General features: G+C 45.2%; 1 protein-coding gene across 7 annotated transcripts in view; it reads left to right on the forward strand.

Annotated features, from left to right (window-relative positions):
* The window catches only part of SPATA2 (spermatogenesis associated 2), an 89,913-nt gene extending 70,319 nt beyond the window's left edge, over window positions 1-19,594 (forward strand). For all 7 annotated transcript variants that reach the window (XM_086932472.1, XM_086932476.1, XM_086932474.1 and 4 more), the window contains one exon: window positions 15,788-19,594. In XM_086932472.1, the coding sequence (XP_086788598.1) occupies window positions 15,788-17,041 (1,254 nt within the window). In that variant the 3' untranslated portion in view covers window positions 17,042-19,594. The remainder of the gene's footprint in view (window positions 1-15,787) is intronic.
* The last annotated feature ends 8,106 nt before the right edge of the window (window positions 19,595-27,700 follow it).

Here is a 27,700-nt window from a genome sequence, read left to right on the forward strand (position 1 = left end):
AGTTCATAGGCACATCTCCAGGAAGTTATTTCTTGGGTAGCTTCTCTAAGATGAGGAATTTGCAGTTGGAAGTCTCTATCAGAAGAATGTTACTTTCCTTTTGGTAACGCCTTTTATGGTAGAGACTTGATCGAACCACAAATTCCCCACTGACCCTCCCATCTTCCCGCTTTGCAAACTGGGCCCATCCAAAAGATCCCTTAAGACATTGCAGAATGGTCAAAAAAGTAACATTGGTTTTTACATGACTGGTTTTGGCGCAGAACTAGTCATGAAAGAAACTGTGTCAGTGCGCCAGGGTGCTGCCTATATAGGGAATGTGGACTCTCTGTGGGGGAAGCGGCCCAGCGTGTCGTCCTATCCACCTTCCCCTCCTGGGGCGTCGGCGGACCCCTTGCCCTGCGCTAGGCCCTCAGCGGCGCCGCAGGTGGCTCCGGCCCCAGCGCCGACTGGTTCAGATCCAGGCTTGGAGGATGTGGTGCTGTTGGGGTGCGGCTCCTCCGGAGAACCTCCTTCAGGCCACAGCATCTCTGCCTCGCTGCAAACGCCCGCGGGAGTCCCTGTGATGTTTCGGGAGGTTACTGGAGCTTGGGTTGCATCCTGAGCCCCTCTTGGTCCTTTGACAAGGTGGTCCTGTCTAAGGCCGATGTGACGCTGCTACGGCATAGGCAGCAGCTGGACCATGCGGAGCCACAGGAGTCAGTGGACCCTCCTCGGCCCGCTCCAGGTCAAGGCTGGGTGAGGACCCCTCGTCCCTCTCCGGGCCCCTCTCGTCCCTCCGCACAGGCGGCTGCCTCATCGGAGGTTGTATTGTCCCTGGTACCGCCACATGAGTTGACGAGCGATCTCCGCATCATTCTGGGCCGCGGCTGGCGGAGGGCTTCATGTCACTCCTAAAGCCAGTCTCCTTCCCCCCACACAGGGGGCTACCTTGGCGGGGGTCGGGTCCTGTTCGGCTCCAGCTCCACTCCAGCCTCCGATGCAGGGTGACTTGGAGGAGCCTTGTCCGGTGATGCCGGATGGTGCCGACGTTCTGCCTCGGGCAGCGGACTCTACGGCTCCATGCAGGGGTCGTACCGCGGATTTGTCATCGGACGCTCCTTTTCCGGAGGTAGGCTGTATATTGGTGTCGTCCTCCCCGGAGACTAGTCGCCATGTGGTGTCTTTTTCACCGGCGACTAAGGGCGGCTCCCCGCCCTTCCTGAGGCAGAGGTGTTCGTCGGAAGAGCAGCAGGTACCTCATTCTTCGGCTCCTTCTGACTTCCAGGTCTGGCCCTTGCCCGTTCCGGTTGGCCTTGGGCACCGCCACCTTAGTTTGTAACAGTCGCCTACGGAGGAGCTGCTTTCTCCTCTGCGGGGCCCTACCGTGGCGGCTGCAGCCTTCGCTCACGCGGTGTCCACGGCTGTGGGATTCCTGTGCATGGGTGACCTGGTGGCTCACTTTCCGGCGGACCATCTATTGAAGGTCCTCCACCAGGGCTCTGGTGGATGGAAATGTTACTTCCCTTTGAAGGTTCGCTCCTTTCTTCCTTGACTTGGCTTGGAGGCGTCCTGCCTCAGGGGACCTGGTGCCTCCACATCTTCTGCACCGGCAAGGAAAGATATGACAGGTCACACGTCCCTACGGCTCCGTGCAGGGGTCGTACCGCGGATTTGTCATCGGACGCTCCTTCTCCGGAGGTAGGCTGTATATTGGTGTCGTCCTTCCCGGAGACTAGCACCGGCAAGGAAAGATATGACAGGTCACACGTCCCGGCGCCGCGTGACCGGTCGTATCTTTCCTTCACTCCTCCGGCCGCCAGCCCCCTTTTGCTGACTACTTTTCCCTCCCTGCCGCCACTGTTGACTCCCCATCCCGAGAGGCCTACTGGCTGGACTCTTGGCGGTGCAATATGTTCACTTCTTCCATTGCTGCCCTGCGGGCCCTTAACACTTTGTGTGTGCTGGCTAGGGCCTCCTCCTGTTTGTGGGACTCGGCTGAGTTTCTGGAATCTGCAGCGTCCCAGGATGCTGGTCAGGTGGACTTACGGCATCATGCATTGGATGGCCGGGAGCTAGCGGCGTTTTATTCTCCGCTTTGCTCTGGACATCTCAAAGGTGCTGGGCCGGGCCTTGGCTCGTCAGTCGCTCTCCGTTGCCATGCTTAGCTCCGGGACGGAGTGTTCCCTGAGCATATTCGGGAGCGACTCATCGACCTTCCATTTGATGGCAGCCTGTTGTTTCATGCCCCGGCTGACTCCGCCATCCAAAGGCTCTAGGCAGGGCTTCGTTTTTCTTCTCCTCCTCCGCCTCCTCCATCCCCCTCCTCAGTGACTCCTGAGTTGGGTGGATTTTGGGCCTTCTTATGCAGGTTGTTCTGGCTGTGGAGTGTTTTCTGGCCATTTACGTCCTTCCTTGGGACTTTGGCATTGTTGGCTGCTGGACGGCCCTTTTGTTGAGTATGTGTGTGTGTTCTGCCGGAGTTGTTGCGCAGACTTGGCCCTGAGATTAGGCCTTCTGCTTTGCTTGGGCTGCTAGTCAAGCCTTCCGTGGGGGTGTTTTTTTCCCTGTGGCTCTTTTGTTTTTCCTCTGCTGCGGAAGTTCTTTCAAAGAGGGTTCCCATATCTTGGGACTTAACGTACCCTATGTGGGGTAGTGGTAGCTGTCATATGGCTTGCGCTCTGCTAGGGGTTCTGATCGCCTTCGGGTGCCTGTTCTCCATGGCGTTTATTTAGGTTGCTTTTGCTTGCTGAGGTCGTGTGCGGGGCCACTCGTAGTGGTGTGCCCGGGCATCTCCTCTTCTCCCTGCTCCTGCCCTGAGGTCTGGCATTCTCATTTGTTCTCCCTTGCCAGGCGCCGCCTACTCTGACTTCCTGGGGCCTCGGGCTGTTCTTCTTGCTTCTGACGGCTTTTGACTGCCGGCGCTGTTCTGGCTGGCAGGTTGCTCTCCATCTGGAGTGGGTTCGCCTTCTTTTCCCTAGTTTCCTTGGGTCCTCTAGGCTTCTTCTTACGCTCTTCTTGTCTTGGCTTTCGGCAGTAGCTGTGTTGCCTTGTGGGGGAGTACAGTGCTTCGGCTTCTCCGGCCTTTCCCTTGGTTCCTCTGCTGAGAGTGTACAGGCCTCTTAAGCCTTCTTCTCCTTCCTACATCCTTTTGGGGTCGGTGTAGTTCTGCTTGTGGGGGTTCCCATTGCCTGGCAGGGACTAGGTTCTACCTGGTCCCCAGATCTGGTTCCCTGTGGAACCCTCTGTTCTGTATTGGCTGGTGGGGTCCGTTCGCAGACCCTCCTTCCCAGGGGATGTTGCTAGGGTATCTATTCTACGTGACGGAATCTGCGGCTAGTAGTCTCTATCAGATGTATGAGTTACTTACCTTCGGTAACGATGTATCTGGTAGAGACGATTCTAGCCGCAGATTCCTTCCCACCCCGCCCTTCCTCCCCAATTCTGCGAGGACCTTTGGGTTGATCTTCGATACTCGCCTCCCGATTGGGGACTGTGTCTCCTGTGAGTGCCTTATTGTTCTTGACGGGTGGCTCTGTCTGGGGGCGGTTCATTCCTCCTTTGTTCTTTGGAGGATGGGGTTCTGGTGCTCCAGTGCCCTGCTGCTCTGGCTACTCCATGATTGGTGGGGGGATTGCTTGCTATCCCTGTCCTCCCTCCCTTCCTTCCATTGCTATCCTCTGATTAAGGGCCATCTGGCCATGTCTTGCCCTTGTCCCTTTTGGGTGGTTGTCCTCTCTGTTGGGGTGGCTTGGAGGTTTGTTGTCCCCGTCTGTCTTGGGACTCGTCCCCTTCCTTGCTCAGGATGGAGGTGGTAGGTTTACTACTTGTGCCATGACTTTCAGGCATGTTCCTTGCCTCCTTGGAACAGGGGTGGGAGGCTGACTATGTGCTGGCACGGTGGCTGCGCAGGGCTCTCCTTTTTCTTTCTTCTTTCCTTGCCTTTGGGTTCTGCGGTGTTGACACTACTCTGGTGGTGTTAGTCACCGTTTCTTTCCAATTTTTCTGCAATTTGCTTCCACAGTTTTTTTTTATCTGGTGGTTCCGCGTTGTGGTGCGGAAAAGTTCTCCGAAAAAAAAAAACTGACGAATGCGCGCCGAGGCGGATCTTATATGACCTCGCTGACGTCACGTATGCGGATGACGCCTGGGCGGAGTCATGTGATGTCGCCCCACCCCCGCCGCGCAGGGATGCTGTGGCAGAAAAGTTTCCGGAACCAGTCTCACGCCTGGGAGTGATTCTTTGTGAAGGAATCTGTGGCTTGAATATTCTCTACCAGATATATTGTTACCAAAGGTAAGTAACTCGTACAGTAGCTCTTTACTGTTGCAGCAGGGAAAGCGACCGTCTTCACACAGGTGAATAGCCGGTCTCAGTTTGCTGCTTCGTAGGCATTTCGTTTTATACTCAGTTGGACAATGGTTATTACAAGACTTCAAACTATGAATTACTAGGCGGTTCCACATGGGTATAAATTAGATATGGAAAAACACGGGGTCACTAGTGACCCTAGACTTTAACCTAACTCTCTACTCATCCTTATTGTAATGTAGTTCTAACAATGCTCAACAAACGAAGTGTTCTACTTTTTAATGCATGTGTATTTGGGTTGAATGCATGTGTATTTGTGGGTGTGCTTTATCATTTTACCACCCCCAGACCTCTTATCGGATTCTGTGCATCCTTGGCTAAGTCAATCTCCTGCTCCTATTGTCCAATTATTCTCAAATCTATTGAAAACACAAAATATGTACCGGTATGCCTGTGTGCTAAGCCTTTAAGATTGCTAAAAGAGTCTTCCTTTTGCTACGACCTTACAGGTCATGCACTCTGTTCTTAAGTAAAGTCTTCATCTCTTTCTCATCAACAAAGGTTTTTAGCCTGCACAGCTCTTTCTCCACGTATAGCTGTGTGACCCTCTCAACTGATGTTTGCTGTTGTGCTGTGTTTTCATATGTCTTTTCCTCCATAACATTCCCCACACTAGTTGAGATTTCCACTACTGGTTCTAGACTTTGGTCTATACGTGGCACTAAGTGATATGTGTCGGCCTGAGCATCTACTACATGTGGAGGTGTCCTAACTGGAAACATCCCTCCTGCTTTGGGACCAGTCCTTCTATAACATGATAGAAATAATTGCAAAGTACAATACACGACTAGTAGGACCACAGTAGTAGACAACAAGGCTCTTAACAGTCCCAACATCCAGGATGGCAGAAAAGAAAACCACCTGGTAAAACCAGTTATCTGTGGCACCTCCTTCATCTACCATTTTCTTCTGTAGATTATGCAAAGTTTGTATTGCCTGTGACAAAGTTCCATTGTTCACATTGTTTGCTGGGATAAAGGTACAGCAAGCTGTTCCTATTTTGGCACATATCCCTCCTTCCATGGCCGTTATAAGGTTAAGTACATAACAGTGCTGCATTATAATCAGTCTCCTAGCACACCGCTCTTCCTTTATGGTATTGAATCCATCTTTTGTAGTATTGCTGCACTTGAGGCGTCCCCATCGAGTTATCTGTAACCATCAAGCATTTTGCCTTAACCTGAACAAATTTGTGAATGCTCCCAAAGAACAGCCATTCCTTTTGTGAGGGACCACAATGTTGTCTATTGTGGCACTACAGTTGTAATTGCATCCTACTTTAACATGTCCTCTGAAACACAAAGAAACAAATGTTAGTCTCAGACTGTCTGAGGACTTACTGTACTATCAAGCCTAGTCTAACGGGCAACGTTGTAGTCTCATATCCGCACACACTTCTTTACTGCATCCTGACTAACATCGGTACCATTCCATAAAGACATAATCCTACAGGAAAAATCTGTAACAGAATGCTATTGATTATGGGCAAAAACTAATCCAGTGACTCTAAATCCTGGCCTACGAACACAATCTGGGGATAAAGGATTCATTAAATGGCTATTACAATCCGCAGGCGTGTTACTCCTAAAAACCCTAAATCTAAAACCATTTGTATCCATTCTGTGGTGGTAGAACAGCCTGTTTTCCTCCTGCGTGATATCTCTTCCTTAATGTTGTGTCTATGTGATGTGTAAGCATATTTAAAACTTCTGCTAAAGCCATATTTTGTGGAATTGACTAGAGAACATGCCACTTTGACATGTATTAGTGGTATTTGAACGTTAATCCTACACAAGTAGATATGCAATAGACCTAGAACTGTGTTTTGGGGGTACTTCGTTAGTTAAATGTAGCCTATCTGATCCTGTAGCATGAGAAATTGGAAAGCAGATGAAGCATGCTTAATTGGTACTTTCTGTCATATGCTAATACCACACATTATCTGATAATCTGGTATGAACACTGAGTCCCAGCATGAATAGAAAGTTCTCTTCATAGGTGTGAGAGGTAAGAGCAAGAAGAATCGTTGCTATGGAAGAGCAACAATAGACATCGTAATACGAGACAAAAAGGAAGACAAAAATACATAACTTTCGTTCTGTTATTTCCAAGAATTGTCCAGAGGCAGAGGTGGAGGCGGGTACTTTTACGATGACAATCTTCTTCCTTCCTTTTTCCATGTACATGGTCTATGGTGCTTGGTGTGTTGCTGGATTCAGACTAATATTGGTGAGATAGAGTTTCCTGCCATATAGAGGGTTGTGTGTGTGTCGGGGGGGGGGGGGGGGGGAGAGGATCACCATGGTTACTGTAAATGGCATGTCGAATCGGAGCTGTTCGAATTTCCAGACAAAGTTGTGTACAAAAACCTTGTCGCTATACGCGCTACTGGGAGGTTGTCCTCAGCGGTGGCACACTTCTCTTCTCTTCACCGTTCTTTAGCCCACTCTGCCACAGCTACCCTTAGATTCCCTAGTAGTTTCAAACGCTAGGAAAAGAGCAAATTCACAAACATCAGGCGAAGCACCACCTCCTGATAAAGAATCAAAGATCATAGATGCTTCAGGAAAAGAATAGCTGCCCAGGCTACTAATGCATGGCGCATTGCCAACACACAGGCCCTCCTCGCAAGATACGACAGGGCTCACTATGATCAGCTAGAGAAGCTCTTACAACGTCTACCTGATCAATATAAGGCACAAGCAGATGACCTCATACAAGAGGGTAAGCTTATATCTAATGCCTCCATTAAATGCGCACTAGATGTAGCAGACACTGCATCCAGGGCTCCTTAGATGTCACGCGTGGCTACGCATTTCAGGATTTAAGCAAGAGGTACAGACTACTATCTTAAATCAACCATTCAACCAACAACAATTGTTTGGTCCAGAAGTACACAGCTCTTGAAAAAATCGAAAAAAGACACTGACACAGCCTAGTCTATGGGAGCTCTGCAATCCACCCAAGCAAGAGGCTCCTTTCATCGCTCCTTCTACAGAGGAGGCTCCAAACAAGCTGGAGCAGACAATTCAGCTTCCTTTAAAACAAATACACAAGCATCCTTTAATAAAGGATACTTTAGAGGGGGCTACAGAGGTAATAACAATAAGGGAAGAGGTCAAGGTAACAACAACAATCGATCCTCTTCCACCACAAAACAGTGACTTCCTTCAGCTCCCCCAACAGCATACCACTCCTGTGGCGGGGAGATTAACACAGTTCCTACCTGTCTGGAATTCCATCACAATAGACAAGTGGGTAAGACAGATTATCCAGTATGGTTACTGTAGGAAGGTACCTCCTGACTATGGTTGCCCCCAACTTTTTGCCCTGTGTTTTAGCTGGTTTTGGACATAGTCGACCTGGGGCCCTGCCAATCAGGACCCCAGGCCTACAGCTCTCTCTTTAAAATGGATTCCATGTACCCTAGGTACATTTCCAATTGGTACTGGGCCCCCTTATCAGACCCTGTAACTCAGGGCATAGGTGTACCCAGGGCCGCCAGGGGCTGCAGCATGTATTATGCCACCCCTGGCTGGCCTTCTAAATTTGACACAACTGGCTGCATGACAGCTGGGGCGAAGTCGTGTAATCACCCTTTGCTTTAGGTATAGTAGCTCTATATCTAACCATACAATGGACACCCGAGTTCCTATCAGTCACTCCTATGGCAGGCCTTGACAATCCTGAAGGCAGAGTGCGTGGGCTCGTGTGAACTAGGTTTTGGCCCGAGCCGAGCCCGGTTGCAGCTTGCGGAATCAAGACCCAATGGCTGTTCCATGATAACGCGTACCACATCGGTAACTTCGGTGTCGCGTTATCAAGGCATGTCGAGTAAAGTGTCATACGAATCGGGATGCTGCCCTCTCACCAATTCTGGCGACGAGGTTAGCATTCCGCCCTTCTAGAGGGACACGACATGTACGTAACTGTGAACCCCGGTTAAAGTTAACTAAAGCCTCAGCTCCACAAAATGGATGCTGCCACCACAGACACGAGTCTGACCTCCTGCTGCTGGGAGTCCTTCCAGCGAGGAGAGCTTGGACAAAGGGTTTCCTGTCGAGGGCGGTGTTCGCACCGTCCCAGACAGGGTTTGTGTATTCTGGGTAGGCAGGGCTTTTGCGAGAAGGTGACTGCGGAGTGGCACCCCGGTGCTCACTACGCATCTGCCGGTCAGAACCAGTTCCAGGGGCGCCAGCCCTGGCCTGGGGAAAGTCCGGCAGGGGAGAGGGGTGTAACTACCCCCCTTCCTGGTCCCACCCTTAGGGCAGGACCTAGTCATGTACCCACCCCTTTCTTTAGAATAAAGGCCGGAGCGGGGACCCTTCCAAATTAGATCATCTTTGAATCAAGAACTACTTTCTACGAAAGGACACTCAAGACTCTTCTCAAGATTTCTCCCTTGTGACTAAGGAGTAGTCACCCTGCATCAGCGGGCACCATCTAAGAACTCTGCGGTTTGCTGCAAGTCCTTCCTCAAGGATCCGACGGCCCAGCTCGACGAGAACCGGCTTCCCTGGCACCTCTGACCTCTACCCACGTCATCAGCTCAGCTGTGATCTGTGGGTGCGACGAGACCTCGAGGGACCGGCCATCATCAGAACCTGCACGCTCTTAACCAGCACGACCACCGAAGCAATTCTCTGGTGAGTGCTCTGGGGTCCGAGAAGCCCCGACCCTGAGCCGCTCCAGCACCGAAGTGCAGTCTCCCAGCATCTCCACGATCTGCGTGGGGCCCTTCTGCTCGCTGCTCAGCACGTTGTCTGGTCACTAGCCGCTGGCTTGTGCCCTTCTGTGACGACATCCGACAATCAACACTGCTGGTCTGGTTGCTCCAGACTGGCCCTTGCTTCCATCTTTGCGAGAAGCACCCCGGACCCTCCTGGTCCACTCACGACGCCATCTTAGGCCCACCACGTGGCCCTGAGATCTGCCAAGGCTTGTTGCCCCATCCTGGGCCCAGCGACGCCGACAGCATCATCCTTCGTGGGACAGCTCGCACCTCCACCGTGGTCGCCGACAACGCCTCCTGGTCCGTGAGACTGCAGAGCCTAGCGTCGCCCACTCACCTGGTCGAGGTGACGGCCAACCGGTGCCTTCCTGGTACCCTCTGACTACTGGCTAGTAGTATGAACTTGGTCCCCTCTGCTTTCAGGTATCATCAATCTCTGATCCAGGCTTGGATCTCTACGAACTATTCATCACTGGTCGCCGGCCAGCAACTCCTTTTCTTCCGGCTCCTGGCTCGTCAGCGAAGACCCAGACGCCTGTAAGACTTGTGCAGCCGCAGCCCTCGTGGCTAGGTAACTCGGCATTTCGGTGCCTGCATAGCCTCTTTACTCTAGGGTCCCGAGTCCCTCGCTTCCGACTTGCCTTATCGGGTCCGCCCGAGACCTTAACCTTTCCGTGTCCTCGGACACTTTTTTTAATTGTGCACTTGAAGTATTTTCCTAAGAGATTTTGGTTTGTGCTTAGTACCCTGTCCTCATAAAGAGCACAGGGCTGTTGTGAATCTTAATAAATATCCTGTTTATTTTCATAACACTTGTGTGGTGTCCTTTCACTTGGTGTTCAAGGGGTACATGTGTGGTAAACAGCTGGCTTAACACGCCCTCTCGAGTCTTTAGCCTTAGACTGCTCGTATCCACGCTACTAGGATAGCTGGTCTATAGGTTGACTTACAACCAAACACCATAAGGGTCGTTGGAACGATACATAGCGGTCGCTAGAATAGCGAACGTTGCATATCGGGCCAACTTCTCACAGTTACTGCCTAGAGCTTGCAGCTACCCCTCCAAATATACCACCCAGACAGCGCCCAATGTCCACAGAACATCTAACGCTGCTCTAACAAGAGGTTCTGTCATTGCTACATAAAGATGCAATAGAGCTAGTACCATTGCAACATCAAGGAACAGGGGTCTACTCACTCTACTTCCTAATACCCAAAAAGGATGGGACACAGACCAATTCTAGATTTAAGGCCTCTCAATCTGTATATACACTCATTTTCACATGGTCACTTTATAACAAGTGCTCCCATTATTGCAACAAGGTGATTTCCTCACTACACTAGACCTCAAAGACTCCTACTTTCACATTTCCATACATCATTCTCACAGGAAGTATCTCCGGTTTGTGCTAGAAAGACAGCACCATCAATTCAAAGTCCTTCCATTCGGGGTCACAACTGCACCAAGTGTTCACAAAGTGCCTAGCAGTAGTAGCAGCACATTTCAGAAGACAACATATCCATGTCTTCCCATACTTAGACGATTGGCTCATAAAGGCCAAGTCATTCAACCAGTGTGTTCAACACTCATCTCCTACAATTCAAACACTGCACAACTTGGGGTTTACAATGAACCACACCAAGGCACATCTACAGCCTTCACATGTACATCAATACCTAGGGGCTACCATAAACACCAATACGGATACAGAGCATTCAAGCCTTAGTTACAAGGTTTCAAAACCAACACTCTCTCCCAGACATTGTTCATGCAACTAATATGCATGATGGCATCTTGCATTTTGTATTGTACCATATGCAAGACTGCAAATGCGCCCATTGCAGGAATGTCTAGCACATCAGTGGAATCAGGCACAAGGACAACTGACAGACCTGGTGTTGGTTGACAGCCGCACGCATCGCTCTCTGCAGTGGTGGAACACCAAAAACTTGTCCAGAGGGCGGCCGTTCCTCGAGCCTGTTCCACAAATAGTACTGACAACAGACGCATCCCTGACAGGATGGGGAGTACATCTGCTCCACCACACAACTCGGGGAAGATGGACCGCTCAACAAAAGGTGCTTCACATCAACCACCTAGAGTTGCTAGTGATTTTCCTGGCACTAAAGTCCTTCCAAGTACACATACAGAACAAAGCGGTCTTAATCCGGACGGACAACATGACAGCCATGTACTACATAAAGAAACAAGGAGGCACACATTCCCTGCAACTGTCCCAGCTCGCACAAAACATTTGGAGATGGGCCATTCCACACAATATATATCTGCTTGCAGAACACCTTCCAGGAGTTCACAATCAGATAGCCAATCTGTTAAGTCGACAGACACAACAGATTCACGAATGGGAACTGCATCTGCAAGTTCTTCAACCATTCTTTCACAAGTGGGGTCATTCAGACATAGACCTGTTTGCCACACACGAAAACGCAAAATGTCCACCCTTCGCCGCCAGGTTTCCATACCCGTTGTCCAAGGGCAATGCGATATGGATGAACTGGTCAGGCAGATTTGGGTACACTTTTCTGCCGACCCCACTAATACCACTAGTGGTACGCAAGCTCAGACAACAGTCTCTCAAACTGATCCTGGTAGCTCCCACATGTGCACGCCAACCGTGGTTCACCACACTGCTGGAACTCTCTAGTTCCACACCAAAATCTGTCTGACACCATCCATGCTAACGCAGAACCATGGAGACAACATCAGGCATCCAGATCCAAGTCAACTGAATCTGGCGATCTGGCTCCTGAAGTCTTAGAGTTTGGTTACCTTAACCTGCCACCAGACTGTATGAATATCATTAAAGAAGCCAGAAGACCTACTACTAGAGCTTTTTATGCTGCTAAATGGAAAAGATTTGCCATTTACTGCAATAATAATCAAATTGATCCTTTAGATGCTTCCATCCAAAATATTATCTGTTACCTTCTCCATTTACAAAGATGTAATCTAGCTTATTCATCTATACGTTTACATCTTGAAGCCAGTGCTGCATATCTACAAAACAGACAACATATGTCATTATTTAGAGTACCAGCAATAAAGGCTTTTATGGATGGACAAAAGCAAATTATTCCTCCTAGGTTACCACCCTCTCCAGGGTGGAACCTAAACATTGTTCTTACCAGGCTCATGGGACCCCCTTTTGAACCTTAACACAAAGGTGAACTACAATTTCTCACATGGAAAACAGCTTTCCTCGTTGCTATTACCTCTTCGAAGAGTTTGTGAGATTCAAGCTTTTACTATACAAGAACCTTTCTTGCAATTACACCGTAACAAAGAGGTTCTAAGAACTAATCCTAAATTCCTTCCTAAAGTAATTACTCCTTTTCATTTAAACCAATCTGTCGAGGTACCAGTGTTTTTTTCAAAACTCAGACTCATTAGCAGAAAGAGCTATACACACACTAGATGTCAAAAGAGCTCTTCTCTATTACATAGATAGGACCAAGTCCTTACGCAAAACAAAGCAACTATTTGTAGCCTTCTCTCCACCACATAAAGGCAATCCCATTTCTAAATCAGGAAATGCCAGGTGGATTGTTAAATGTATACAAATATGCTATCACAAAGCAAAACGCACATTAACAGTTCCTCCTAGAGCACACTCCACACGCAAACTAGGAGCCTTCATGGCTTTCTTAGGAAACCTTCCCCTAGAAGACATCTGCAAGGCAGCAACATAGTCTACAACAAACACATTCACTAAACACTATTGTGTTGATGTGCAAGCAAAGCAGCAAGCTGCACTAGGCCAAGCTGTCCATAAAACTCTTTAAAACTACTGCAACAGACACAGGTGACCACCGCTAGGGGAGACACTGCTGCACAATCGATGCTAAGTGTACAATCTGGAGCTCCTATGCCTTGAACGGAAAATTCTACTTGCCAGTATGCATCTGTTCTTGGCATGTAGAGGTGCAGATTTGTTCACGCCCTCCCGCCTCCCCGGGACCTGTATCTGTTCCAGTTTTATCTTAATTAGATATACACGCATGGACATCCTTTCTTCTTTCTACTAACTCCATCATTTCCCATCATGGCGAAAAACAATCTTAAGGATGGAGCCGATGCCCATGCGCACTGTCATCAAGGGAAGAGTCCCCTATCTCGTGACTACAAAGACTTCTTCCAAGACAACAACATACAGTCATCCGAGCCCAACACCAGGTGGCGATCTAGTGATAAGTGTACAAATCTGCAGCTCTACATGCCAAGAACAGATGCATACTGCTAAGTAGCATTTTCCTTACTCATCACCACACCCATAAAGAGATTCACTCACCCAAACAACTGTTTTCACTTAGTCTTAACCTCATATACCTACTAAATCAACTATTTACACATCTTTCGACAGTCACACACGTCCCACCCAACCACACACACACACATTCATTCACTATCCCTTACAAATACTCACTTAACTAATTAATAACTAATGTAGACTTTCACATACCTAGTAAGCAACTTATGTAGTAGTTTACACAACAAGAGATAGTGATACAGGTATTCACAAAGTTTAATCACTATCCTATATATTTAGTGAGACACTTTAAATTCGTCACTTAGACACTCAATCACTTTGCTACTAAATCCTCGTTTCAGACACTTATGCATTCACTCAGTGTTCAAGGCAGATTCCTATATATATATATAATACTTATTTAAATATCGTAGCAAACCACATTCACTGGATGATGTGATCAGTGATATCATTTGAGATGTCATCAGTGGTCATCATTGATGTCACTGACCAGGTCATGAATGATGTAATATGTGACATCATCAGCAGTGGATTGCGTGTGCGTGAGTTATAGTTAGTACAACTAACTATAACGGGGGAATTTCAATGGTTTTATACGACTGAAATGTCCAACTAACTACAACACCCCTGAAACCTGTGGTTTTTTCAGTGAATTTCTGAGGTTTTTTAAATGCTAATTCCTAACTATAGCATGTCTGAAACCTATGGTTTTTTTTCAGTGAAAAAAAAAAAATATATATATATATATTTTTTTTTTATTAGCTTCCCAACAGAATTCCTTTCGGGTCCCTTGACCCAAGAAAGGTGGCGTGGACGTCGGCGGAGTGCTTCCGACGATAATCCCCTCAAATTCCAACAAACATGAAGTTCATAACCCACGCTCTCAGGAAGCAACGAGGAGACACCAAAGTATGGCCAGTGCTGTTTAATCCACAACGCGTTTCGCCGACAAACGGCTTGATCACGTGAATTACCGCTATCGAATCAATGGCATATGTTACAAAATAAACTCCCCCCTTTTATATTCATAGGCGTCTGACACTTGTCAGTAATATGATAATTAGTTTGGTACCCGAGCAATGTTTACTGTTTACAACATTCTCTGCCTGTGTCACATTTCCATCCAGTTGTCATGCATAGTCACGGGTCTTAATTAACCCGGCGTTGTTATTAACGACGCTTCTCACGCATTTTGCGTGTATGGGTGGAGCTACGCCTTACACGGGGACGGACCCATTGCTTTATTATGATTCTATTAAAGTTTGGGGTTTTCTTTGTTGCTTTGTATTATAAGCACGCATATGCACAATTACCAATATGATTTGCAATATATTTTCGCCCCAAATGAGAAATTCACGTTGGTGTAATCTTACGTCATTTTGTGTATTTATGCGTGTGAGAACTGGTAACACTGTCACGGTGTCTATTTACATACTAAGACAGTGATAGAACACGTCTTGATTAACAATTTTTTGTTCAAATATCATGGTTTACTGAAAATGTTGTGCTAAGTCCTATTTTGCTGTCCATGTTTATTTTGTAACATATGCCATTGATTCGATAGCAGTAATTCACGTGATCAAGCCGTTTGCCATATATATATATATATATATATATAATATACACACACACACGCACAAATATCCTGTTCTCAAGAGAGGGATCTTGAACATGCGAGGACTAAGAGGAAGTCCAGGCCACCACAAAAGTCCCTCATAGGCATATTTTGGACAGAAGATGAATGAGTTCTATTAAGCCTATTATTATGATTTCCAATTTGAAGTTAGTTATGAGGCAATAGGGAGATCCACAGACTTTCCTGTCATGGGAACATTTCCAGATGTGAGCGGATCCTCCTAGAAAAATTGAAACTTTATCAAGTGGTAATTGAACAGAGCATATAGCAACAGTGGTATCCTAAACTTGTAACTCAAAGTAATAAACTTTATAAAATGTTCAAAAAACGTGTGTAAAGCATTTACTATTTGCATAAAGTTTCATTTTATGAAGAAAAAAAGGGGTTAAATTGAACCTATTAGAAAACTAGTGTTTGAGTAATGCTTGCTGAACTTGAAGTGGAGTGGATTTTCGACTAGATTTTGTTCCACAGGCATAATTGGAAGGATTGGCAGAAGTATTTTGCCCATTGTAGTTCAACTTTGCTTTTATCTCTGGGGTTATCTGAAGAAAATAAAGATTTTTTACATTTGAGATTCCTTCCATTCAACAAAAAAGTCTGTGACTTTAAAGGAAGGGTCAGTTATTGGAGAAGATGGTGAGGATCAAACTTGTGCAATGGATGCAGTTACTGTTTAATATTGCAAATTGTGTAAACAGTTTAACTGTTTTGAATATTTTGCTGAAAACCTTGCTTATCTTAAAAGTTTTTGTGATAATGTTTTTCTTCTATTTCAGACATATACTGGACCATTTGTTTATACTGTAAAGTCCAAATTACCTGAAGAGCACATAAAACAGATCTTAAGTTATATGGGATACGACCACGAACTGGGTATTGGATACAAGCTGAAGGAACTTGTGGACCCAACCCAAGTTAAAAGGATTTCTTTTGAACTTTTTTTGGCAAGGGTGGAATGTGAGCTGTTACTTGAAATTCATGCACAAGTCAAAGATAAAGGATATTCAGAGATTGATGTTATTACAGAGCGAAAGAAGAGCAATGAAGATGTTCGAGGATGCAGCGATGAAATGAAGCGAAGAGCAGAAGGAACTTTAAACACATCAATGGCAAGAATGATACTTCAGAAATCTGCTAGTGAAAGGGCATCCAAAGACTACATCAAACCAAAAGTGACCAAGCCATCAAAATCGGTTGATACCTACGACAGTTACTTGGAAAGAAAAAACAAACCTCCCCTTATGACATCCTTGAGTCTTCGAAAAGAGCCAATTGTTACAACCTTGGATGACATAAAAGATGAAATAATTCGTCCCTCTCCTTCTCTTCTTAAAATGTCAAGCTCTCCACATGGGTGTTCCGATGACTTTTTGCACATATCACCTAATCCGAATGGAGTGTTGCGAACAAATGCCACCCCTTATAGTTCTTACTATTCTTCGCAGGATGATCTGGATTTATATACTGATCCAGACTCTCGAAGTGTGGTAACATTGAAAAGACCCGAATCTGTAAAACCAGATGTCTGGCTGATAAAAAATGATACCACACAAAACTATCAGAAGCGTACACATTTAGCCAAAGAGACTACTTCTGCACAGTGCCAAAATTGTGGTGCATCTTGTAGCACCACAGCTTGCCAAAATTGCGACAATATGATTATTTATAGACCAGATTATCCCATTGTAAAACAGAGTGGATTCTCGGTGAAGGCGCCTCTTCAAAACGACACAGTTTCCCCTGCTTCTGCTTTACGTGAAAAACCCTTATATTGCTCACAAACTTCAACTCAAGAAAGGGCTTCTCAGAACAGCACAAAACTGAAGGCAGGAAGCTCAGTACGTTGTGGCTTTTGTAACAGAGTTGGCGCTTCAAACACATGCATGATCTGTTCAAAAGTCTCTTGCGATGAATGTGTTAGTTTTTACTATCATGACTACTGTTGCAGAAAAAGTGAACACCATAAATTTACTCCCAACAATCAGTTAAATTACAAATCTACCCAGATGTCCCACCTTGTTTTTCGATAGACTTTATATTTTTTGCAGGAAAAGGGCTATGGTACAAAATCATCGAACTTTTTGTCTTTGATAGAAATATTTCACCGAACTCTGAACTAGATGTTCTGAACGGTTTGGAAATGGATAAACTTTGTCATTCCTGTTTTTGTTCTTTCACAGTAGATGTTGATATCATACAGGTAATGCTACTTAACTTGGTCCTGTTGGATCATGTCACTATCAGATGTCGCCCTTTAGACCTTTGGCGCCTTTTTGACTTCAGCTTTTTAAATTAAGATTAGTATATAGATTGAGAAGTACATCATAATATAACTAACTTTTTTGACTACAGTGATTTTTGTTGATATATATATGAAGTGTAAAATCTATAAATCTATTTTCTAATTGCATGGTGTCGAGGGATATAGACTTAAGATGGCCGATCATCATTATTCTCTGTTTAAATGCTAAATCAGATACTTGCAACCATCTCCATTCTATAATTGTGTACACTCTCAATAGTCTTCTCGTATAGTACTAAAAATGTGAAAATGTATACAGTGCATTTGAATTATGCAGTCTTTGCTAAAAATCGTTCCACACAATTATCTAATTTAAATCTTATGTTTCATTTGTAGTGCACCCAATTCTGTGTGCTGTAAATATGAAATTTCACTTAGTTCCAATTATTTTCAATAAATATGCTCATTATACTGTTGTACTTAAGGTTTGTAATTGTTGTAGTTGTGCAAAAACTCCATGAAATTGTGTATGTCCTTTCAGGGCTCTGCTTGCACACAGTATATGGTGTTCGTGAAGGGAACCTGTTACTGAATATTGCCTCAAGACAACTTTACACTGTAAACATGGACACTAAGCTATGTCTCTATTAGTAGTGCCAAATGAAAACACTCCTTTCCAAAGCATGTGTCTGTAAGTTGGGCAGTATGCTGGCCGCCAAATAGAATTCAGAGGTGCCTCGCAATACTAGGACTGTTCGACAGAGGACACATATGGTGTATCTAAGTTCTTGACATGCTGTTTTTTTATTTTTTATTAATATACATATATTTGTTATAGACTTTCTAGTTTTTATTTGCAAAATATTGTAATTTTGTTTTCAATCAGAAATGTGATATTTTGGAAATGTATTCTAAGTTAGGCATATATGCAAAACATATTGCAGGGAAGCAAATGTACTTTTTTTGCTTTCAACATTGGTAGAAAATTCCCCAGAGTGCTCAGCAGCTTGTTGCCCGTTCGGTTTTTCTCGATTTTTGGATCACTCCAAGTGGGATTCTCAACTGCTGTAGTACATCACCAACATTTCTATTTTAGAGGGTTGAAAAATCCGGTTTCATCTGATTACTAAAAGTATCTATTTTGACTGCTTGCTGTGATGCACATTAGAACATATAGACTTCCTCGAAATGAGACAAAGTAGAGCGAATTAAAGGGGTGAGAGGGAAGTCGCGTCATGTTTCTTTTCCAAGTATTTAATCACTTCTCAGTCAACCTGTCAAGTGCCTTTTTGTTTCTTTCAGCCTAGAGTAAGGAGTGATGTTTATTTCAGTCCAGAGTAGGGAAGGAACATCGTAATGAAAGCTCTGATTGCCATACTAAATGTACAAGTTTTAAATGGTGAGACCTGGATCTGAACTGAAGATGGGTGACCTATTAGTAATTGTTCAGCCTGACTGTCTTTGAACATATTGAGCCATGAAAGGGAACGAGGACACACCATGTTTACTATGCTATGATGTAGGATTTTCATCCTGTTTGCCCTGGCAGTGTATGCTGCATGACAATGGAGTATTATGGCTTGAGATGTTAGCATTTGTAATGTTCATGTGTCCTGCAAAGGACTCAATATCTTTTTATTTAAAAAAAAAGCCACAGAAAAGGTTGGCAGCTAAGGTGGGCGTAGCCCTTAAATAGACCGTTTTCACTAATTTCTTTAAGAGACTGACCAATTTCTATCAATAACCGGAAACGTTCTGGCTCCGTAACTGGCAAATTTCACAACCTTACCCCATTAGGGAATATGGAGGAAAAAATTACATAATAAGTTAATGAATGCTGCAGAGGTAGACAAAAAGTAACTCCTAGGTGTAATATTTGACAAAAGAGCATTACATTATTAAAGTCAGTTTTTCATCGTTGTCATTTAGAAGAATGTTAATAATGTACATTGAATTTGAAAAACATGTATTTACGGACTGTATATACTGCAGAATTTATACAAAATCTTTACTGTGACTATTAGTTGAGTGATTTTTTTAAATTGTTTTTTCTGAAATTTATTTTTTGCAAATATATATATAATAGTATATTTCACTAGTATCAATCCTATATATGGTAATTTGCAGCAAAACAGTAAATTAAGGAATAAATTGTGATGCCACGTAACTTACTTGTACAGTGAACATAGTTGTTACTACTTTACAAAAGGGTTATTTGTACATAATACCACTGAATAATGTTATATAAATTGTGTTGACATGCAAGTAATTACATTCTATTTTTGTGTGATCTTGTATGAGATTGCTGTGATTGGGACAGTAAAAAAAATGCTAATTCAAACGTTGCCTATTTTGTGTCTCATTTTCATCACAATATAATAGTGCATTTCATATGCCATTATTAGGCTGTTGGGCAGTTTATTGACACATTTGATTGATCCTGAAATACATTTTGGATGCTGGTGAAATATTGCTTACGTTTAACAAAGTTTTAAATTGAGCTTGCTTGCTGGAGGATCTTCAGGGAAGTACAGTAATGTTTATACCCATGTCATGTTATGGATTTTAAATCAGACCTGTAAATGCTGGCCATTATAACTCTGTAAGCGAAGCCCTTCGTCCAGCAGGCAGACCAGACACCTTGGTTCTAAGTCCCGTGTTGGAATTAGTTTCCCTTTATGCTAGTCTGCTACACACCTCTGGGTCATGAAGCTGGTGGTCTGCAACTCAATTAACAACTCTTCATTAAGCCTCACCTGTGTAAAACTGCAGTGTAATACTTGCCCCATTTTGAGCTTAAACTTACTCCTATTACTGCCCAGGTTCTTTGCTAAACTCCTGAGAGCAGAATGTAGTTCTGAAGTGCCCTCTGAGTTTTACTCTTCAGCTGTCAGGAAGTTTCCTGAAATTACTGTTCTACACCATGTGACTCACTGCGGTGTAAAGAGGCCTGCCTTAGTACTATCTGAAAGCCATACATTCTGCAGTCCTGTTCTGCAATTTGAAATTGTTGCAGTATGTACTTTGCAGCTCACTTAACCACCAACAATTTCTCCTAGTGGGACCAGAAGCCACTTCCTTTGTGACAAAGAAAAGGCATCTTACAAAATTGCCAGAAGAGCCAAACGCAGACTTGCTGATGATGACCACATGACAAAAGTGGAGTAAAGCGGGGGGGGGGGGGGGGGGGGAGCGGGGGGGGGGGGGGGGGGGTGACCATCCAGTGTCATCAGTGGCTCCATAACAGATGGGGAGACTTGGGCAGTTCTTGAGGAGGAAAGAAGGAACCCCCACGTTTCAAAGTACAACTCTTTTCCTCAGCCCCTTGCAATGCTAACTATTCTTAGCGATTGGTCTTCCTACACTGCAGCTGGGTTAACTCTTGGCCATGGGTGACACAGACCTCGCAGCACCCCCAATGGTTCACTGGCAGCTGGGCTGATTAACTTCTTCCAGGCAATATCTCCTCTGCAAAGTGCAATCCAAAAACCCAGGCACTGTTCTGGGCAACCCTGCAGCACTTCCAGCCGAAAGCCTATTGACTCCGTCCTTAGTAGTAGGAAAAACAAAGTCCCATTTAATTGTGCAGATCCTTGCTTACTGCCATCTGTGTTAAAGAGCCTGAGGGAATAGAACACAATAGATCCATTTTGTGCCTGATCCATTTTGTGCCTTTAGAAACATTGTGCAATTACTCTCAGATTTGACTTTAAGCTGTCAATATGAGGAGCTGGGTTTTCCTTAGGTTCTTTGATTGTCAGCACTTCGACTAGTTGGCTTATGAAACACCCAGGTGGCAAGCAGAGCGACACATTGCCTTCTGGAGTGGGTTGGGGTGGTGGAGGAGAGAAGGGAATGAGTCCGTTGTTTATTTTACCTTTTCACTGCTTGGGACATAGGGGGTGTTGAGTCCACCTTGTGTGTAGGATGAAACATGCATGAATGCAGTTTTCATTGTTTGGAATATTTCTTTAATCTCCGATATACTGTTATTTAAATGGCTAGATGTGGTTCTTTAAAATAGTCCTCTTTGGCTCCCCAATTTGTGTAATCTTGGACAGCAGGCAAGTGCCTGCTACATTGCTTTCAGTTGAATATTGGACATTACAATGTACACCTTCACCCCACACGCCTTTACCACTTGAGCATTACAACCGATGTTCCCTCTAATTTTTTTTCCTCTGTGCACTGCAGCCAAGGCTGTGTGCGCCAAGTATGCAAGTGCAGCCGGCGAGTATTTAAATATGTGGCAATTACCACTCAAAACCTTTGGTTGCAATGAGGTTGAGAACAAATGCATTTCACACACATAGCTCTAATTAACAGGGTCTTGTGACAGTTTTGCACTGTGGAGACAGATCATCATGACATTAATTGTTTATTCTAGTTGCACCTATACTTCAGGCTTAGAAAAGGACAAGACTCAGAAGGGAGCCCCATTATAAGATTTTACTGAATATTCTTGATTGGAGAACTGATCATTTGGGGGGGATTGATGGAAGACTATTAACGAGAATATATATTTAGCAAGTTGACAGTTACTTAACACAGTTACATTTTGATGTACAACGTAATGATTAATTTCTTTGCTAAGAGGAAGTGTATGAAATGTGCCCATCTAGGCCAAACATAGACTGTGGGGAAGGGTGGCTCAGACAATTAAAGTCAATTTTGGAAAAGGTGATGGACAGAGTTTCTGAATGATGCAGAATACTCCTACCCAGTCAAGAGATCAGGGCTTGATCCATCACCGTTTTTTAGCTCACTGCACCATCCCAGCTTCAGAACCTGGCTATATGCAAATGAGTCTGTTCCTGTCCCAGTGCATGATGGGAACAGGGCAAACCAAACTACCAAGCTAATTCTTATACTGGGAAGGAGACAAGTTACCGGGGACCGGTTTCTGGCATTTCAGCCGTCGTCGGCCCGGCTTGCTTGAATCCTGATGGTGCAATGAGCTAGGGACTCCCGTCTGAGTATACCCTCCCACACATAGTGTGGATAAAATCAATTTTGGAAAAGGTGATGGACAGAGTTTCTGAATGATGCAGAATACTCCTACCCAGTCAAGAGATCAGGGCCATTACTAGATGTGACACATTTGCGCCTTTCGTTGGTCCATGCCATTCTTCCAGTGCTGGTAAATGATATCAGGGTCAACTTTGCTATTTAAGAAATAGGCCTTTGTCATCATCAGCATAACCAAGTGATTGTCCTCCAGTCTAGTTCTTGATTTAGACTTGATAATGTTCAAGTGACTGAATCCTGGTTCACAGTCTGCACTTGATGACTTAAATGTTGGAACATGGCTGACAAGCCACATAATGCAAAGCATGCTATTGGTTGGGTATTCAAGAACGGCAGGTGGTATATGTCAATATCACTCAGCAAACCTGAGAAAGGAAAGATAAAATGTAGTTCTTGTATACATTTATCAGGATACTCAGTGAAAAAATATTGAGCTTTATGTCACATCCATTTTGTTTTTATAGATCTACTCGGAGATGTTTTAACCCATAGTTCTGGGCCAGGACCCCAGCTTTTCAGGGGGCTCCCTGAGAGAGCTAGCTTGGTTCTGAAGAGTCGTGCTCTAGTGACCCTGAATAGTTCTTACACAGATTGTAATGGATTCTAACACATCACCCCGATTCAAAATAAATAAAAGGAAAACTATTTGAAACATACATTTTGCAGAGAAATTATGAGTTTGTTTAATTCTTTCAGATCAAAGCAGAACCTGACATATTCATATGCTACAGATATTTGCAGAACTGCTGCTGTGTTAAAATATTGGAAACGCCTCACTATCCCTAAATATTAGATGTAAACACATTTAGAATGCCATGGCTGGTTAATGGTTTAAATCTCTAGCTAAGCGCCCACCCAAAGTCAAAATGCTATATATTTGCTCTATGACAGCTATGAACACCCATCGCAGTGCTAGAACAATCTCAGGGCGCATTGCTGATATTGCACGAAAATTGTATCTTCGATTCGACCTGTGATTAATAAATCAGGTTGTCGAATTCTAAACTGTAACACAAACCGTATTAATAAATGTTAACTATTATTTGTCCTATTTGTATGTTATATGCTTCGTAATTTACAAATACTTGCTTACTATGGCTTGGCTCGAGAATTCATTTTCGTGCCTGCCTGTCTCTAGCGCCAAATACAGCGCTTCTCTGGAACTGACATGCTTACGTCTGCCTCAGATCGGCCTGGTACATTTTCAATATTGACGTGGTTCTGCCCAAGCAGCTACGATCTGAATAAACCATGAGCATAACTGATGCTTAGCTGACAGAAGAAGCTTAAAAAGCTGATATCCGTCGTAGAACTGAGCATCAGCTAAGGTGTCCGAGAGACCTCGACCACCATCTGTAACCTGATTGTAGAGCGGGGCGGCAGCAAAAACTCATCTACCTGATTCAATCAGTGCCCACAGCAGCAGGCCCAGGACCTCGAAATGCGCTCAAAGTAGTGGTCGAAGTGGGGGGGAACAAAGTAGGGGAACTGTGGGCGGAGACTCAAAGGGTGGGGATAACCCAAGGATCGGATCAGTGGGAGGAGTCAGAGGTGTGGCCAGAATGTGCCGAACACCCCAATTTTTAGTATTTGTTTGGCATTTCACCGACCAGTTACAGCTTATTGTGTTATTTAATTCAACCAATGGATACACTTGATTATTTAAGGTTTAATAGGAGTTGGTGGCATTTAAATACATTCACAAAATTGGATGTTTCCAATCTCACAATGTCCCAAATATGCTTAAAAGTGGAATCACAAGCCATTTGTCTCCAAAGCCATACATTTTCTCTCATTAGCACTTCTCCTCCCTTCTTCCACAAGAGCAGTTCAAACATGAATGGCAAAATATCCTAGTTTGCAAATATTTCCTATATAATTATGGCTCTGCCATATTTGCCATATAATACATCATCCACTGCATAATCTTAGTTTTAACTAATCATTTTTGTTGCTCAAACGGATAAAAAGTTACTAAAAAACGAATTGAGTTGCTGCAAAGTGGACGGCCCTTTGCAAAGGTTGACTGATCACCTTTCTCACTCGTGCATTTGTATGTTATACAGATACTGAGGCAGAATTTTTGCAGAGATTAAACATGTGTAAAAATGTCTAAATAATAAAGTATAAGAAAATGTATTGCAATACGCTGCAGCCTTTTTTGTTGCATAATTTAGTCAACATTGCGGCATCATTATGTCCCTAATTGCTGCATAATTCCAGGGGGTCCAGAGCAGATAGCACATCTTAAAAGTGCTTGTGCATGAAGCAGAGAGACTGTGAAGTTTGCAAACTTAGTTTGGTGTGCGTGCAAATCCTACATTTCCGATCCTTGGTGAGTTGCAGCTACTACTGCTGAAACCAGGCCAAAGGAGGTACCAATGGGTGCGGTGGACAGGCCTCTATGGCAGGGCCGGCTTTAGTGCTGGTGGCGCCCTGTGCAACAATGTTTGTTGGTGCCCCCAATGATCTCCTACGACTCTGACTCCCTCACTACCACCCTTTAACAACCCCCCTCAAGTCTCCATAACCACACTTTCTCGAATGCATTTAATTTGATTTACAGCACCACTCATTCCAGTGTACGGTGTCAGAGCACTTTACATCACACACACTACTCAGAGACAATCATTTATGTGTGTGTAAATCACTGTATAGGAAATATTACATAAGACAAACGACTACAAGGTGTAGAAGCCACATGACAACCATACTAGTAGGCAGTATAGTTTAATAGCTCACTGTTCTATGTTAGGATTTTAATTTATAAACTTGATGAGGGCTCATCTCCGGTTCCACTTCTTGGAGGTGAGTTGGTTATGAAAGAATCCGTCCCTTCTTGGAACGACAAGAGTTACTTCCTGAAGGGCAGGCAACCCCATGAAGGTAGAAGAGCCTCGTGGGAGAAATGAAGAGAACCGGAAAATGAAGCCTTGCACACACTGGTGAGCAGTGAGTGCAGTGATGGCGAGGTTCACGCACCAGCCCAGTCGTTGCATCAGATTTATCCTCAGCTGCAACAGGGAGACTGGCTATGTGCTATAGACCTACAGGATGCTTACTTCCATGTGCCCATTGCACACAAACACAGGAGGTTCCTGTGATTCCAAGGTCGGCGCCAATTATTATCAGTACACAGTACTGCCATTCGGGCTGAAGTCTGCGCCCTGAACATTCTCGAAGTGCATGGCAGTGGTAGCTGCACACCTGAGTAAGAACAAGGTGTTTGTCTACCCATACCTGGACGATTGGTTGATCAAGGCCTCCTCCTTCTCGGAAGCTCAAGCGCACTTCCAGAAGGCGTGCGTTCTCTTGAGCAAGCTAGGGTTACACATCAACATCTCCAAGTCTGTCCCGACTCCGGTCCAGTGCATACAGTACTTGGGAGCCTCCATCAATACGCTGTCAGCAAGCGTGTCTCCTTCGGAGGAGAGGCTATTATCACTCTTTCGGAAGGCGCAGGCTCTTATGACCGCTCCATCTACAACAGTGAAGACGGTGTCTCCTCTACTGGGGTCGATGGCCTCTTCTATCTTTCTCACGCTACACGCTCGGCTGCACATGAGACCATTGCAGGAGTGCTTGGAGGATCAGTGGGATCCGAGGAAAGCGTCTTGGGACGACAAGATACGACTGTCTCTGCATGCTCTTCAGTCTCTGAAGTGGTGGTGTTCAGCGGAGAACCTCCTCAGAAGGGTTCCCTTCCACAAGGACATTCCCACACAGACTATCGTGATGGATGCCTCTCTCCACGGCTGAGGGGCGGGCTCCGGAGACTTACAGATTCAAGGAACGTGGTCCCCGACAGAGTCCACGTATCACATCAATTTCCTGGAACTCAGAGCTGTTCACTTGGCACTGAAGGCCTTTCATCCGTCCTTCCAGACCAACTCTCTGCTTGTACAGATGGGCATACGACCACGATGTATTACCTCAACAAGCAGGGGGGCTCGAGATCACGCACTCTGTCGCAGGAGGCGCAGGCGATCTGGCGCTGGCTTCTAGCCAGAGGACTGACTATGTCGGCTAGCCATCTACCAGGTGTGCAGAATGTTCAGACCGACGCACTGAGCAGACTGATTCAGGAAAACCACAAATTGGTCATAAACTATGAAGTACTAGGAGGAGTCTTCACAAGGGGGGACTCCAGACGTAGATCAGTTTGCCACCGCCAAAAAACAGCAAATGCAGAGACTTCGCCTCCAGATACTACCAGCAGGGGACGCTGGGGAATGCGCTATGGATCAACTGGTCGAACAGCTTTCTGTAAGCTTTTCCACCCATTCCCCTGATTCCGGCGGTGCTCATCGAGCTGTCCGAGTCCAGGGCGCGGATGATCCTGATTGCCCGGGAATGGCCCAGGTAGTGGTGGTTCACAGACCTGCTTCACTGGTCTCTCCTTCCTCAGATAGGGCTGCCGTGCCGGCCGGACCTTCTTACGAAGTTCAGAGGGCAGATGGTGCACCCCAACCTCTCGTCTTTGAGTTTGGCGGCATGGCTCCTGAGATAGTGCAATATGGCCATTTGAATGTACCAGAAGATTGTATGGACATATTGAAGGAGGCTAAGCGACCTTCCAATAGGACTTCGTATGCTTACAAGTGGAAGAGATTCTGCATCTGGTGCAAGTCCAAGAACTATGATCCAACGACATGTAAGGAAGATGTCATCCTTCCGTATCTTCATTTGTCGCAGTCTGGCCTTAATTTCCATTCCATTAAGGTTCATCTTGCTGCGCTGACTGCCTACAGGAAATGTCCTTCACAAACTTCCTTCTTCCAGATCCCTTTGATCAAGGAATTTTTGGAAGGCTTGAAGAAAGTGTTCCCTCCTGTCCGGCTTCCTTCGCCTTCATGGGAATTGAATGTGGTGCTGTCCAGATTGATGAAGGAGCCTTTTGAACCGATTCTTAAGGCTTCTTTGCAGCACCTGTCCTGGAAGGCGGCGTTCCTCGTGGCCATCACATCGGCCCGCAGGGTGAGTGAAATTCAGGCGTTCTGTTGCCAAGAACCTTATGCTGTATTTCATGCTGCTAAGGTGGTTATGCGTACTCACCCTAAATTTCTTCCAAAGGTTATCTCTGATTTCCATGTTAACCAGACCATAACTTTACCTACGATTTTTCAGAATCCTTCGTCTCCAGCCGAAAGGTCTCTGCATTCCCTGGATGTTAGGAGGGTGTTGAAATTTTATCTGGATAAAACCAAAGATATTCGTAGGTCAGACCAATTGTTTATCAATTATGGATCAGTCCGGACCGGTCTTGCTACCTCAAAACAGTCCATCTCGAGGTGGACTGTGTCCTGTATACAATTTTGTTACCAGAAGGCTAATAAGACCTTAGGGGGTAAACCTAAGGCTCATTCCACCAGGGGCAAAGCTGCCACGACTGCTTTGCTACGTAATGTTCCAATTGCAT

Source organism: Lissotriton vulgaris, chromosome 7 (genome assembly GCF_964263255.1).
Source record: "Lissotriton vulgaris chromosome 7, aLisVul1.2, whole genome shotgun sequence".
In the NCBI taxonomy this organism is placed as follows: Eukaryota; Metazoa; Chordata; class Amphibia; order Caudata; family Salamandridae; genus Lissotriton; species Lissotriton vulgaris.